The following is a 16,217-nucleotide window of genomic DNA, read 5'->3' as shown; positions in this document are numbered from 1 at the left end:
GGAGGAAGGGTGCATTGTAAAAACATAAGCTGAGGGTTCCGCTTGATATTTCTTGCATCCATCAGAGCAGGGGGGGCTGCCCCTTCTTAGCTACCCAGTCATGCTGCAGACTTCCAGATGCCACAACCTGATTGTTCTATTACCTCTGATTGTTTTGTGTCGCTTTGTGCTCAGAGCTGCCTCGATATCCCATCACACTTGAGGTACAACTCGTTGTCATGGAAATGTCGGGGAAAGTCACAATAAAATATCAAAATACAAAAAAAAGCAGTGCCATTGAAATGTGCTTTCATTTCCTTCAGAGGAAACTGCTGGGTTTACTAAGGGTTGGTGATTGGCTTTGGGCTAGGGTCCAGTGGACTGCTGATCAAGACAACTTCACAACTGTAAAAATGCACAGGGGGAAGAGGTGCAGAAGAATCCTGCCCAAACCGATTCCAATGCTTGCGGTTCAACTCCCAAGAAAATCAGAAGTAACTCGAACATGCAGAAAAGGTCTAGCAGTGCATTCCCGAGCTTTTGGCATGCAGGGAAGGCAGGGAGGAGGTGCCGCTGCTGCGCCTCCTAACCCGTTTCCCCAGCACCAAAAACTCGAAAAAAGCCTTTTAAAGGCTTTTTAAATTTTAAAGGGGGCTTCTCGCCCCATAGAGAACAGCGAGGCTGCACCTGCTAAAAAGCAGGTGCAGCACCTGGCCGCTGGTGTGCCAGGCTGAAAGGGGACAGGGAGCTGCCTAAAGGCAGCTCCTTCCTCCAGCGAAAGCAGCCTGGGAAACCAGGGACAAACAGCTGAGCAGCAGTGGGGGGAGTGTCTCTGCCGCTCTGCTTGACATCCCTGCTTCCCAAGCAGCTTTCCCCGGGAGGAAAGGCAGAGAAGGCTCGTACTGCTGGGGTGGCCAGGGAAGCCTCAGAGATGTGGCAGAATGAAAGAGAAAGCCCGCACCTCCGCCAAACAGCTGGGTGTGTGTGCAAAATCGGCTGCCTAGAGGAGGCTGCCAGGAGGGCGCAGGAAAAGCCTCACGCAGGCACTTCCGTTTAAACGGTGAGTGATGTCATCGTGTAGATGCCGCTGGTCACCGCCCCCAACCCCGCCTCCCTAAATCTCCTGCCGGTTGCAAGGTGGGACCTGGCAACCCTATCCCTGTGGCAGCCGTTTTGTGATGTTGGTCTCTCCCCATTCTCAAAATTCAAAAAATACCTAGAAGTTCAGAGTCCCTGAATTTAGAGTAATATGAAGAGGAAATATGCAAAGGGATCTCAGAGAAAAGAGGAAGAGCAGTACTGAAACTAAGATAAGAAGCAGTGGCTTTCTGAGTGATGATTTCTCACAAGTTGTGTAATAAGATTGAAGGAAGCATTGGAGAGAGAGCTATCCAACCTCCCTGAGTATCCTACTCTCAGTGTGAGTGGTGCTGATCCTACTTCACTGGGCCGTTGGATCTCGGCCAGTGCCGGTTCTTAATATTCATTGGTTCCAGCCTTGGTGTGAATTCTTGTGAGCCTTTCCAGGCCAGAGGAACCAAAGAGACAAGACAAAAATCACCTGTCGTGGTATTAGCTCATTTTGGATGGTTTACCATTTTCTACACTGTAAATTGTAAAATATGCATTTGGTAAGTGAGTTTACAAAGCATTCTGTTATGGCCTCTGGCTAAAGCTGAACCTAAAAGTTACCATTCATAATTAAAAGTAAGGGAGCAGCTGAGTTCCCTGGCAAGCAGAGCAGAACCAGTCATATGTAGGATTGGACTTTAATGTCCTCATAACTAGTGACCTGTTCTCTCTAGTATCAGAGGAACATGCCTATTATCTTGGGTGCGGTGGAACACGGGCAGGATGGTGCTGCTGCACTCGTCTTGTTAGTGGCTTCCTAGAGGCACCTGGTTGGCCACTGTGTGAACAGACTGCTGGACTTGATGGGCCTTGGTCTGATCCAGCAGGGCCTTTCTTATGTTCTTATGACAGCTTGTATAGCTGCACGTGGTCCATGCTGAGAATGTGAAGGCCCATCTTTCAGGTGCTCAGGTCCAAGGGTGAGTGAGTACCTGGGCAGGGCATCCAGTCCTGTCTCAGTCACCTGAAGATGAACAGCAAATCTGGAGCTTTATGGCAATCACTGAGGTGGGAATGTCACAAGGTCAGACAGATACTGTGCAGTAGTAATAGCATACTTGGTTTTTATTCCATCCTTCCTCCAAGGAGCACTGGGGGGCATGTGTGATTCTATCCTCCTTAGGATGCTACCAATTTCACGCCAAACACATTCAGCAGCAAACATATTTTTAAACAGTCACAATCACGTGGACTGAGCATTGGATCACCTTTCTCACCACCGTCAAAAGTTGAGCTGCATGCTGAACAGCTTTGCAGCTGCGCAGTAACTGCATTGCTAACTTTTTTAACCTATAAATTGTGGCTTTCTTTGGTACCTGCACAGTAGGAGACATCTGCCTCCTCCATGGTCAAGTCATTAAAGTGCACAAATCACTCCGTTTGCCTCTTCTTGTGCTTGCATGAATTGCTCCCAATTCAAAAAGATTATCCAACCATTAACGTTGATAACATGGACTTCGGACAAACACCAAATGGGAAGATTGTTTCAAAAAATGCAGTGTTTCTTTCCTAATCACTGACTGACTGACTGACTGGTTTGTTTACTCTCGTTGGAAAAACTGGCTATGGAGCGGAGCATAGTGATGCCAGTTCTGTGACTCCCACTGCACTGTGCAAGGTCACACAAGTGTAAAATGCTGCCAGTTCCCCTGTACTGTTTTAATATTCAAAAAGCAACTCACCCAACAGTTTTGAGATGCTTACAGTTAAACTCCCTGATGAAAAATTGGCTTCCTGCTCATGATGGGCAAACAGAACATGAGCTGAACTGGCAGATGCTCCTGCATCCTTACTCTTCCTCTATTTTCTCCTCACAATGATCCTGTTAGGGTATTCAGACTCAGATTTATTATTAATACAGCATAAGCTAGTAAAACACATATATTGTTTATACAAAAGGTAAAAAATTATAGCATTTCAACCAAAAAACATTCCTAATTAAAATTTCCAAATAATTTATAATAGACTAAAATTGACCAAAATTATGATTTAATCTAATTGCAATTGCCCAACATTAGGCATCAAACTTTATATGCAATTGCACAGAATTTGGCTACCTGTTTTGCCATCTGGGTATTCCCTTCCCAGAGGAGATTCTTAATTCTCCCTTCATCTGAGCTGACTGTGATTTGGCTGAGCAGGGGAATGATTAACTTACAATGAGCTTCCTCGTAGAAGGAGCACCTGAGCAAAACATGCTCCATAGACTCCAGTTCCCCCAACTTACAAGGGCACACCCATCCTGTTATCGGAAGCTTCTTAAATCTGCCTTGTAAAATTGCAGAAGGTAAGGTGGAGCATCTCGCTAGTGTAAAAACCCTGCTGGGGTAGGCCAGGCCAAGGTAGAGCGACAGATGATGCTCTGATCACTACACCACCGTGGCACTCTCAAAGTGTTGGTGCCTTGGCTTTAATTGCCTGTGGTTCTCTTTCCAGTGATTTTGTTGGTGAAGGGAGCAGGAATCCAGCGCCTGGTTCTCAGGGCTTCCAGGGCCTATCTTTCATCACAGTTTCAGTGCAGATGCGAGTAAACAGCCCCTGGGAAGTAACCCTAGTCCACAGCAAGTCTGTGGGAAGTGGGGATAATAAGGGGGAAAACAGAACATTGGGCTCTAGACTGATGCTATGAGATTCATTAGATTTTCAAATGTTGTCCTTGGGGTAGTTTCAAAGCTCCCACATTTGAGGTTCTGGGGGGAAAGGGATAATTAGCAAGATGGATTAGCTGTGAGCCGCTGGTAAGGAATAGAAGCCCTCACGTTGTTGCTAGCAATGGTGTGTTTTGATGTGCTATGTGTTGCTCCATTCTGTCACATTTCTTTTTTTCCCCTTCTACTGCAAACTGTTTTCACCAGATGCATTGCACACCTTAACTTTACAACAGCTACACTAACTCCTGCCAATCCAGCACCCAAATCCATGATGTTCTGCCTTGGATGCTGGTTAGCATATGTGAAGCAAGCATTCTGATCTGATAGCCTCATTTTCCTGATAATTTGTTTTATATCCCCCCCCCCAAAAAAAAAAAACACGCCTGTGGCACTGCTGCAGGGAATGAGTGATTAAGACCACCTGTTTGGGGTGATGCGGCAGATTCAGATCTGCTGCTGCTTCTGGTAATTTGATGCTTCTGCTATTTCAGCAGTCCTGTTTTTGTGAAAGGAATTTTTGCATCCTCCTGTACAATAATCAAGGAAGGGAAGGAGAGGAGAGGAATATTCTGGCTAGAGCCATGGAATTGCCAAGGAGGGTTGAGGAGGTTACAGTCAATAATAAAATGAATGCCAATCAACAAGCTCTGCTGGGATACAAAAGGACTGTAACTTATTTGGAATTCACTGGAATTCTTACATACAGTTCCTGCCATAAAACACAATTATGACCACTAGATGGCTTTTGTAAAGGACTGGACGAATTCATAGGCGGCTAGCCTGGATAATTAAATAGAATCTCCATATTGGCAGGCAGTTTACCTTCCATTCCCCAGATACTGGGAACAAACAACAGAGCAGGGCTATTGCCTTCATGCCCTCTTTGTGTGCTTCTGGCAGGTCACTGGTTGGAACAGGATGCTGCACCCTTTGTCTGATCAAGAGAGGCTTTTCTTCTGTTCTAGGTCTACCTCTGCAGCAAAACAGGGAGTGGTGGGGTGGAATGAGATGGTAGAATCTTGAGGTGGTAGAATGGACTGCAAAGGCAGGGTATTACATTCTGAATGTTCTCTAATGTTAAAAAAAAAACACTTCCCTGAAAATAGAAAGCAAGATTTTCTTCCTGGTGAGCTACTTTTCTACACTCAGGGACCTGTTTTTTTAAACATTCTCATCTACCAACTGAAGCAGTCCTGTCATCATGTAAGGATTCTTCCTCTTCCTCCTCTGCACATGCAGACCTCAGTCAAATTCCCTGGAGCCAAGAATTCCTGAGATCTGAGCTATCTCTGAGAGATACTAATCCAGGCTTATGTTTAAGTCCCCATTTCTCCTGGGCACATTACTTCATTGCAGAAACTCTCCCGCTAGGATGTAAAACCATTTCATCACATCCAGCCCAATTCTGCCCTGATGTGATCTGAACCCATCATTTATTCCTGTGGTGTGTTTTTTTTGCAGCAGCCACGATTAAGCATTTAGGGCTGTTGATTCGGTTCATCCCGAACTGAAAAACAGCTGAATTTTCCCCGATTCAGCCGTTTCTACTTCAGATAGAACCAAAGTAAAAAAAGGCGGGAAAACAATGAGCCGAACTCTGCGACTTCGGGTGGACGCCGAATAAATTCATACAAATTCAGCGCCCTTGAAGGAGCATTCTCCCGCGGCCAATCGGTGGCCAGGCTGGGTCTTCTTCTGGCCAATCAGTCGCGGGTGAGTGTGTGAGCCCTGCCGCTGTGCGGCCCGGGGAGAGAAAGAAAGAGCATCTGTGCGTGTGTGAGAGAGATCCCCGTGGGGGTGTGTGTGCACATTTTTTTGTTGACTTGCCTTTCAGTCAGACCCCCAGGCCGGGGTAATGGTACGGCCCAACTGCCAAGACAACCAGACCCCCGGGCCGGGGTAACGGTATGGCCCAACTGCCGAGGCAACCACAATGGCCTTCTCCCAACTGCTGAGGCAGCCAGACCCCCGGGCCGGGGTAATGGTACGGCCCAACTGCCGAGACCCTTCTTGCAAGAACCCCCAAGTTTTGTAAATATTGGGTCAGAGGGTCCCGAGATATGGGCCCCAGAAGGGGTCCCCCCAAATCACTTACAGGAATAAAGCCACTTAAAGCACATTGGCAACATTCCGTGGCTCCGGGGGGGGCATTTTTGGAGGTAGTGGTCCCAAACTTTCAGGGTAGCTTGAGGTGACCCATCTTGCAAGAACCCACAAGTTTTGTAAATATTGGGTCAGAGGGTCCCGAGATATGGGGCCCGGAAGGGGTCTCCCCCCCCAAATAAATCGCCCTCAGGAATAAAGCCACTTAAAGCACACTGGCGGCATTCTGCGGCTCCGGGGGGTGGCATTTTTGGAGGTAGAGGTTCCAAACTTTCAGGGTAGCTTGAGGGGACCCTTATTGCAAGAACCCCCAAGTTTTGTAAAGATTGGGTCAGGGGGTCCTGAGATATGGGGTCCCCCCCATCTGCCCATTGGGATGAATGGGAGCAGGCGATCCTTAATGTGCATCTCTACAGAGCGGCAAATCCAAGGCTAAACCTCCCATGAATAAATGGCCAGAGAGTCATGAGAAATCCTGAGCAGCTGCTGCTGCTTGCTGGAATCAGTATGGATTACTCCTCCTGACCCCCTGCTTCTGCTGGAAAAGAAGACATCCACAGTTTGGCCCATTTTGGGGCTTTTATCACTAACTTTTTTCCTGTGGGGGGGAAGCAGATTCTGTTTGTGTGTGGGAGGGGGGAAGCCAAAGTGGGGTGGGTTTGATTGCCTCTGTGTGGGACTGTGCTTTCTGCTGTTTTCATTGGTTGCCAACTTCATCTGGAGTTAACTGTGGGTCAGTGAGTCTCTCTCTGGCTGGCTGCTATTGTTTCCAACGGGCTGTGCAGCCGCTTCTGTTGTTTCTAATGGGCTAGCCTGTCATTCATTTTAGTGCATCCCATGTCAGTGAGTCTCTCTCTGGCTGGGCCGTTCTTCTCCTTCGTTTGGAATTTGCGTCTTCTGGTTGGGGGGGAGGGCTGTTCTGCTGGGGGGGGCTTGATCTCCTCCTTGCCAGTGTGATTTGGGGGGGGTTGCCTGTGAAGGGGGCTTGATCTCTTTGCGAGTGTGATTGTTGCTGTGGAAGATTTGAATCCAGCAGCATGAAATCTATCAATCCTGAAGATACGCAATTTGCGTGGGTCGCACTTACACTAGTAGCCTTATGAGATGCACTTTGGCTGTGTTGAAATGAAAAGATACATTACCCATGCTAGTTACGCTGTTTGCTTATGCTTTGAGCATTGTTGGATGCACTTTTGGCGTAGTTACATCGGCTCTTAGAAGCCCAGGACTGGCTTCTACTGTGTGTGGGGGGGAGCCAAAGGGGGTGCTCTGTAGAATGCACATTAAGGATCGCCTGCTCCCATTCATCCCAATGGGCAGATGGGGGGACCCCATATCTCGGGATCCCCTGACCCAATCTTTACAAAACCTGGGAGTTCTTGCAAGAAGGGTCCCCTCAAGCTACCCTGAAAGTTTGGGACATCTACCCCCCAAAATGTCCCCCCGGAGCCGCAGAAAGCCGCGAATGTGCTTTAAATGGCTTTATTCGGCCAAATTTATTCGCAAACTCCAAATCTCATGTCGAATTGCACGGATCCAAATCGGGGGAGTTTGGACTTCGGCATTTCCTGAATTGAAATGGGCCAAATTTTGCCGAATCCGAATTTTACCGATTTTTTTTTTCAACAGCCCTATAAGCATTTGCTCTTCTCAGGCAATCTTCCGTGGTCCTCCTTAATTTTACCAACACAATCAGTCCCTCGACGAAACCGCAAACAGCTTTCAGGAGGACGATAACCAGATTTTACAGAGTCCCTAAGCTTGAAGCCTTCCTCTCATTGCATTTTAGGTCAGAACAAAGATTTGCCCTTGACTCTTTGGAGGGATGATGGCCCAGCTCTGCTCTGTGGCATCTTATGGTTTGAGGCTTCCCTTTCCCAACTCTGCCTGTTCATCCTGGTTATTCAATATCACATTTTGTGCAACTTTGACCTTTGGTACTCATGGGAAGAGGCTACATTCCCTCAGCCGGAAGCTTCTGCAGCCTCCACCGCGTGAGAGAATGAGGGTCTCTCTCTAAGGGGCTGGGATTGTCGGACCAGCGAATGCTTCTGCTTAATGCAAATTTAAATGCTGGTTTGGGGAAGGTGACAAATTAAAGCCTTCAGGTGAAATCCTTTCCCAGATAATTATATCTTTGGAGGCCAGGCTTTTAAAATGGGTTTAGCAGCCAGCTGTTTCCATTGTGCTTCTTACCGCTGGCATACTGATTTGTTTTGACAATATAATGTACACATATATGCTGAGGAAAGGAAAGAGAAGCTGTGTGCTCCACACCTTCCCATGAGCCTGCTGCTGAAAATTAAGTCTAAAATGAATTTTGTGGTTATTTCCAGGCCCCACCTGAAGAAATTGAAGTCCTTTTATATTCGTAAGATAGGACTATGTTATGACTGGAGATGATTTTTCACTTTGAGAAGAAAGCTGGGATGGGTTACCGCCTCTCCACAGTCACAATCTGACTCAGATACCATGCGTGCAGGAACAGAGAACCTTCAGCTCAGTTCTGAGATTACACAGAGTACAGAACATTACTCAGGGATCCAAGACCCAACCTGTATTCTCCATAATGTGTGCACAGGCCATTGTTTAGGGCCATTTTAATTTCCCAATGCTTCCCTGGAAGTAAGGAATGAGAGGAAGGGGTAGGATTAGCTTCCATTACTCATACGCTTTGGTTTTGTTTAAAGTACATTGCACTACCCCAGGTGCTTTACATATTCTGCATATTTAATCCCCCTCCCTATGGCTTCCTTTTCATACAGCAATGATGCTTAAGATCACATATCTGGAATCAGCAACTCACTTTCTCAGAGATGATCTGGTCCTTCATCATCACCACCCTTTTCTCTCTGTGTGTGAGCTGTCTCTTTACTGTAGCAGAAGGAAGCCTCACTACTCTTCCTGTATTCCCACTTCCTAATCTGTTGAGCAAGTGAACTGCCTATTGCTGGGAGCAACAATGCCTGGATCTCTGCTTCTAGTCCCCCTCAGTCTCTGCTGTAACCTGCCAGTAGGTGCAAGCACAACCTTTGCTTTTGTTCCCTGCCTCACTACACCCCTGGGTATATCCCCTCAGTTCCCTGCCTCAGTACACCCCTCTCCATTCTGTAAAACAGGCAAGCTGCCTAAGGGAGCAAACTGGAGATAAGATACAGACTCTGCCACTATCCCCTCTATCTGCCCTGCCTGCTTTCCAGCAGGTGTGAACAAAGTCTTGCCTCTTGTCTTTCAGACTGAAAGTCAGAGAAGAAAATAGCTCATGTAAACACATTGTCTGTGTTCATAAAGAATCAGAGAGCTTCCCAAAGACAGTGAATTGATGCACTGTGCACACAAATGCCAGTTGGGACACTCAAGTTTGGTAGAAGACTGCAGGAGGGGGGGGGGCTGTCCTTTGTTCACCTTCTGTGCTGCAAACACTTGAAATTTATTGTCAGTCCTCAGTTTTCTATCAAATTTTAACGACATCATCATAACAGTCTTGCCTATTATTTTGCATTGGTTTACTGCAATTCCTTTGTAACTTTGTTTTTGTTAGTTTGATATGAGCTTGCAATTGAAAATACTTTTTTTTTTTTTTTTGCTCTCAAGTCACATCTGAATTACGGCAACCCCTGGTGGGGTTTTCAAGGCAAGAGACTTTCAGAGGTGGTTTGCTACTGCCTGCCTCCACATCACAACCCTGGTATTCCTTGGAGGTCTCCCATCCAAATACTTGCCAGGGTCGACCAGGCTTAGCTTCTGAGATCTGACAAGATCAGGCTAGCCGGGGCTATCCAGGTCAGGGTACACATAAAATACATACATAAATAAATAAATAGTTTGCCATCTTATTCCATGTTTCCATTTGTCTCCCCTTGGTAAATGAGGAAGATGAACCAAGTCACATCATTTGGTTTTGAAGATCTGAGAACAGCAACTCTGTATTTTTAATGTTTTGCTGATATATTTTTAACCTCTCTCTCTCTGTTTGTTCCAGATACATGGCCATTATCCACCCAATGCAACCACGGTTATCAGCCACAGCCACCAAATTTGTCATCTGTGTCATATGGCTACTGGCTTTGTTGTTATCATTCCCACAAGGTTACTATGCAAAAACAGAAAAATTCCCAGACCGGGTGGTGTGTCTAGTGGATTGGCCAGAAAATCATACCCGGGTCTATCAATTAACGTGAGTATTTTCTTTCTTTCAGTAAAGATAACATTGGGGTGGGTAGAGAATATGTATTGTTTTCCAACCCCAGGGTCTTAAGTACTTTAACCAAGCCCTAGTACTCCACGGAATACTGAAGCCTTGTACAATAAATTAGTTTTTACAATAAAGCTACAGATTGATGCTCAAACTCCTTCCTAAGTTTTCCACTGTACAAATTAGAGCTGCATATTCAGTTTCTTGCACTTCAGGTCAGATGAAATCTTTGCTGCAGCTTCGTTGGATGAACAAAACAAAGAACTGTGGTGTAACCTGTCAAACACATGCACTTTGAAACATTAGGATTTTAACTAGCAAAGAATTGATTATGGTATATCAATAAAATTGGCAGCCAATTTCAACACAAACATTTGTTCAGGAGAACAGACACTACCACAAGTAAACAGATAGATAAATGGGTTGTTAAGGTCAACTATGTTGTTGTTGTTATTATTGCTGTTGTTATTGCTGTTGTTATATACAACATTTATATCCCGCCTTTCTGCTCTCACAAGGGCCAACAAGGTGGCTAACAATTTAAAACATACATGACAAAATTTCATTTTAAAACCGTTAAAACTGACATATCATTAATACAGATTTTAAAACTGAAGCAAAATATATACAAAGACATAAAAACAGCAATTAAAACATCCTTCAGGAAGGAGGCATCACTGAGGGAATGCCAAACAAAACAAAAGTGTCTTTACCCACTGGCAGGAGGTGGCAACAGAAGGGAACAGACGAAACTCCCTGGAGAGAGAGTTCTACAGCTTTGGTGCCATGACCCTCTCCCAGGGTGCCACCCACCTAAGAAGGCAGGGGCACCCAAATCAGGGCCTCTGAATATGACCATAGTAGTTGGATGGGTTCATAAGGCAGTAGGCAGTCCTTCAGGTATGTTGGTCCCAAACTATATAGGGCTTTTGTTTATTGTTCACTTTTCTTCTACTCTTCTTAGTTGCCTGTGTGTTTGGATGTACTGTGGAATCTTTTAGTTCTAGACACAATGTAGATTGTAGACTTCTTCAAAATGGAAGAAGAATCCCGTATGTTATTTTTTGCCACATCTAGGAAATACATGATTGTTTGGTGAATCACTAGACATATTTGCAATTCCATCAGTATGTATACCCATTAATCTTACTATTATATGTGTGGAAGTGAAGGGATATTTACCCTGTTTGAGTTCTCTTTCTCCATTGACATGTTCTGTCTTGAGGATGTCATTGGACATGTGCTCCCTCTCCAGTGTACATCTCTGGTGATTCTTTAATGCCTACTGGGTTTGATTATTTGGTGTTGTATTATGTATTATTGTTATGGTTAAGCTCAAGACCTTTGGTCAAAGGAGCTAGTAAATGGTAAATAGTATATAAATGGTAAACGCCTACTGTGATTGGTGTACTAATTTTACTGCCTATGTCTGATTTGTGACTTTGGCTTTTTATGCATGGGTTAGCGTCGCAATCACCGCCAGACTGCTTCAGGGCTTCGTTGGGATTATGCATGATTTTTGCAACCTTTAGAAGTCACTTCGCTCCCTCCTCATGCTTTCCCCGCTTTTTCATGATGCAGATTTGTCATGAATTTAAAGTCTGCATTGCGCCCAAATCAATACCACTTCTGTGCATAGGTTTAACTTTTGGATTTTTCTCCCCATATACCCATTCTCTTATCCCCCTCTCACTCCTCCTCCAGCCAGCCTTCATCTAACCCCTCCCACAAAAGCCCTTGGAAGCCATCTCAATGGAGACTGGAGAAATAAGCAGCCACGTGGCCACTTATTTCTCCAACAGCATGACAATCACCATTCTCCAGCCATCCCCCTCCGTCTGTTGTTGTTTTTAGTTTGCTGGTTCCATTTTAGTGACAAAATGCTAAATATATAAATAGAAATGAAGAGCAGTCAAGGAAAAGACCCAGAGCTCCCTCACCCCCCACCCCACAATGTGGGCAATTTACCACCAAGTTACCTGAATGTGTGGGGGAGGGAGTGCCGGGTCTTTCCCTCAGCTGTTCATTTCTATTTATATATTTAGTGTTTTGTTGCTAAAATGGAACTTGCAAACAAACAAAAAGACTTGTGTCCTGAGTTTGGGTGTGATTCTCTGCTTTGGTTAAATGACTACTCAGCTCAGTTAAAAAAAGAACCCCCCCCCCCTTAGTCACTTTTACAGTGAGGGTTTTCAGACTTCAGGGACTGAACAAAGCCAGGCTGATCCCCCACCCCGGTCACTTTCAGACCTCAGGGATCGAGCAGAGCCAGGCTGATCCTCCCCCCCACCCAATACATGTCACCTTACAGGCATGAAAGCCTTTTTTCCCGGTTTGTGAATTATTACCGATGGAACGATGAAATGGAAATGACCGTGCGAGTGCTTTTATGTTCTTATGACCCCTGCACTGAGATAGCCAGAAACAAATTGGTGAGTGTGGGGAGGGTGTGTGTTTGTCCAGACCCTTCTCTGCTTCGGCTGTAAAATGGCCATATAGTTCATTTCAAATGAAAGAATCCCACTGCGGGACTGGCAGAGGCTGGTGACGTATTTTTTTAAAATACACTACAGCCAATTACAAAGCAGCGTTTCTGTGGGGAGCAACTCAGAAGCTCCACATTTTAGCTGGGGATGCATAATTGATCACAGGGTACTCCTGGAATTACTTCGGGGCAAAAAGCCCCCTTACATAGAGTTTTGAGAATTTGGATGAGAAAACTATGCATCTAGAGAGCAGCAAACCCAACAAAAATTTCCCATGCATAAAAGGCCTTTATCTTCAGGTCTCAGTAATAAAAGGACCATGGTATCAGACAGGAACATGGACGTACCCTGAGCTGCCAGTCAGGGCTGCCATGAGATATTGCTCCATGCCAGATTAGTTTACGATATAGTTTCTCTATTTCTTACTGTTGTGTTCAGCAGTGTTTCTAAAACTCTGGCAGCAACTTCAGCTTTGCCATTAGAATGACTGCTGTATTAGGAGGTTATTTATGGGATCAACCGCATAATCTTTGAAAATTTTTGAAAATGCTTTATTGTGGAATGGTGGCTCACAATCACAACAGCCACCCATCTCTTATGCCATGTCTGACAAAGTGGGCTGTGATACCTGTTACGGTTGCTGCTCTAATATCTGGCTGTTCACCTCATTCTTAGAAGTTGGAATCATGATCCATCAGGATGAGATACCTCCTGCCCTTCTTCTTAAAGTGATCCATCCCTACCTCAGTCCAAGGTCTGTTAAGAGTGCTCAGTGTCTTGCATGGTTCCCTCTGCTGAGCTAATTGTGATTCTGCACATGCATCACGTTTCTTACAAGTCTCAGATTGCATTAGTATAAGTCGCACAGTATGGCTGGAAGCAGGGATGAGTCAATATAGCCATTTTGATTTCCTTTGGATATTATATGTTGTCATTGTCTTCAGCACTGGTTCTCTTTATTTCCATTGCTGGCATTGATGATTCACTGGGACTATTTTTAGGCCATTTTTTCAAGGATGCTATTTTTCGTCTGTTTGTACACAATTTTTATCAGGGATGATTTGATGTCCACAAAGCAAGTGTTCCCAAAAAAAGAATCACTGTTCACAGTCCAATCCCACACCTCATATGGCCACCTGGATCAGTTGCTTGAAGTTAAAGCAGCATGTTCAGTAGTGATGATGGTTATGGTTGCCAACCTCCAGGTGGTGGCTGGAGATCTCCTGCTAGTACAACTGATCTCCAGGCGATCAGTTCCCCTGAAGAAAATGGCCGCTTTGGTCATTGGACTCTATGGCATTGAAGTCCCTCCCCTCTTCAAACCCTGCCCTCCTCAGGCTCCACCCCCAAAATATCCAGTTAATTCCCAACCCAGAGCTGGCAACCCTAATGGCAGTGTGTTGGATTCAGCAGAAATTTTCAGTGATGGAAGCAAGGAGCGATTTTTGCTGATTTCCTCCCCTCTGTTGGGATACCTCTCCCTTTGTTCTGTGCCTGGGGTCCCCTGTTCCCCAAGAACAGCATTGGGAGGGGCAGTTTGGGCTACAGCAGGAGCGAGAGAACTCCCACTCCTCTGACAGAAATCCCTTCTCTCAGTGGAGATTTGGGGCACGATCCAACCTGGTGGCTTCAGCAGGACGCCTGATTGAGTCTCCAATACTGATGCATGCTCACAATATCTACCCCAGGCCCAACAGTGGTCAGGGCATGCATCGTTTATCAGCCATATCATGATGCATGTTGTGCTTTCACTTTTACTTCTGCAAAGTCAGCAGCATTGTCATGATGGTGCATGCTTAGAACTTACTGGATCAAACTACAGCCCCATTTGGCAATATGAAAACTCATACATGTAGCACAAAGAAACATCTTCAGCATTGTGAGTCAGGCAGAAGAAGAAGAAGAGTTGTTTTCTATATGCCGACTTTCTCTACCACTTAAGGAAGACTCAAACCAGCTTACAATCACTTCCCCCTCCCCACAACAGACACCCTGTGAGGTAGGTGGGGCTGAGAGAGCTCTAAGAGAGCTGTAACTTGCCTAAGGTCACCAAGCTGGGTGCATGTGTAGGAGTGGGGAAACAAATCCAGTTACGCAGATTAGCCTCCGCCGTTTGTGTGGAGGTGTGGGGAATCAAACCCGGTTCTCCAGGTCAGAGCCCACCGCTCCAAACCACCGCTCTTAACCACTACACCACACTGGCTCTTGCAGGAAGGCAAGAGCAGGAAGGCTGGGACTCTGGAAAGACAAGGAATGCAATGTCCCCCTTCACCTCCAAGCAAGACTGAAATAAGCAGGGAAAGTACCTCTTTTGTGAGTTAAATTTTTTCCCCAGTCATGTAAGTCAGATGGGGAAGGGACAATGGTATTGGTGTAGCACAATCTCATCAGATCTTGAAAGCTAAGCAAGGTTGGTACTTGGATGGAAGACCACCAAGGAAGACTCAGCAGAGAAAGGCAGTGGCAAATCACCTCTTTGTGTTTTATTGGCTTTTCAATATATACCAAAGACAACAGTTAAAGAATGAGGCTGTGGAAAATAAAGTGTAAGAACACACATGCAGTAAATGTTTATAATACAATTTCACTTGTGCAAAAAAAGCAAGCATTTTTTTCTTTCAAGTGTACAATGGTGCCGCTTACCCTTTGAGAGCAAATTGTTATTTGAACTGAGGGCTGATCAGACATTCCTGATTTTTATGCTGTTAATACAGAAATAATATTGAAAATGCCTTCTTTCTAGTGGGAAAATTCAGCGCAAGCAAAGATAAGCAGGTGCGAAAATAAAGACCTAACAAGTTTATCACAAAGGAAAAACAAAATTGAAATGGGGATATTAAAAAGGAATTAGACAACTGTCATAACTGTATCACATCCCTAGTTACAAGGCACAGAACACAGACACTTGGCTGAGGCTAGCAGTGCAATCCTAAGGAAAGTTACTCCAGTCTAAGCCCATACATTTCAATGGGCTTAGACTGGAGCAAATCTGCAGAGGATTGCACTGTAAGCAGAGCTAGGTCTTGTTAGTGCTTGTATAGGAGATCTCTTGGGAACCAGCATGTGCTGTCTTCACTTCTATTTTGGAAAAGATGGAATATAAACGTAATAAATATGTAGTAATTCTTGGCCAGTATACCTCCTCCCTGTCGTTTCTCTAACACCTTTCTTTCCATCATGGCTGTGGCCCATGGTTGATATAGTTTTTTTTTCTCTGGCTTTTGGTAGGAAAAAAAATGGTGTATTTCAAATAAAATCCAGAATCAAGTGCATGAAATACCTTTACTTAGGACCAAAAAACAACAACACCAGAACAGTGTGCAGGCTTTCAGGTTTGCCATGACTCTTCACTAGACTTGAGTTTTTAAAGGAAGGGGAGGGAGGGAGAGATGCTTTAGAAAATACAAGATTTTAAGGCCTCTTGTATGAATGCAGACTAGAATACATTAGATGGTGCTGGGTCTTGGTTGCACCTTTGGCTTTTTGGGAAGAAGAAGGGAGAATGGCTACCTCCAGCTGTAAACTGAAAAACCACTCAGGTGATTTAATACTTCTCCAGAACCAAAAAGAATACACAGGTCCTTTATTTATTTATTTTTATTTTTAGGGTGTTTTGGATTTTTAACATCAAGCCTAATGAAGAGTTCTGGAGAGCTCATAAGCTTGCACACT

General features: G+C 45.0%; 1 protein-coding gene across 1 annotated transcript in view; it reads left to right on the top strand.

Annotated features, from left to right (window-relative positions):
• TACR1 (tachykinin receptor 1) overlaps positions 1-16,217 on the top strand; it is an 80,240-nt gene that overhangs the window by 20,854 nt on the left and 43,169 nt on the right. Inside the window, exon 2 of the mRNA XM_056860414.1 lies at positions 9,847-10,041. Coding sequence (XP_056716392.1) covers positions 9,847-10,041 — 195 coding nt within the window. The remainder of the gene's footprint in view (positions 1-9,846; positions 10,042-16,217) is intronic.

This window comes from Euleptes europaea, chromosome 14, assembly GCF_029931775.1.
Source record: "Euleptes europaea isolate rEulEur1 chromosome 14, rEulEur1.hap1, whole genome shotgun sequence".
In the NCBI taxonomy this organism is placed as follows: domain Eukaryota; kingdom Metazoa; phylum Chordata; class Lepidosauria; order Squamata; family Sphaerodactylidae; genus Euleptes; species Euleptes europaea.
The sequence above is the reverse complement of the archived record's forward strand: the minus strand, read 5'-3'. Positions and strand labels throughout refer to the sequence as shown.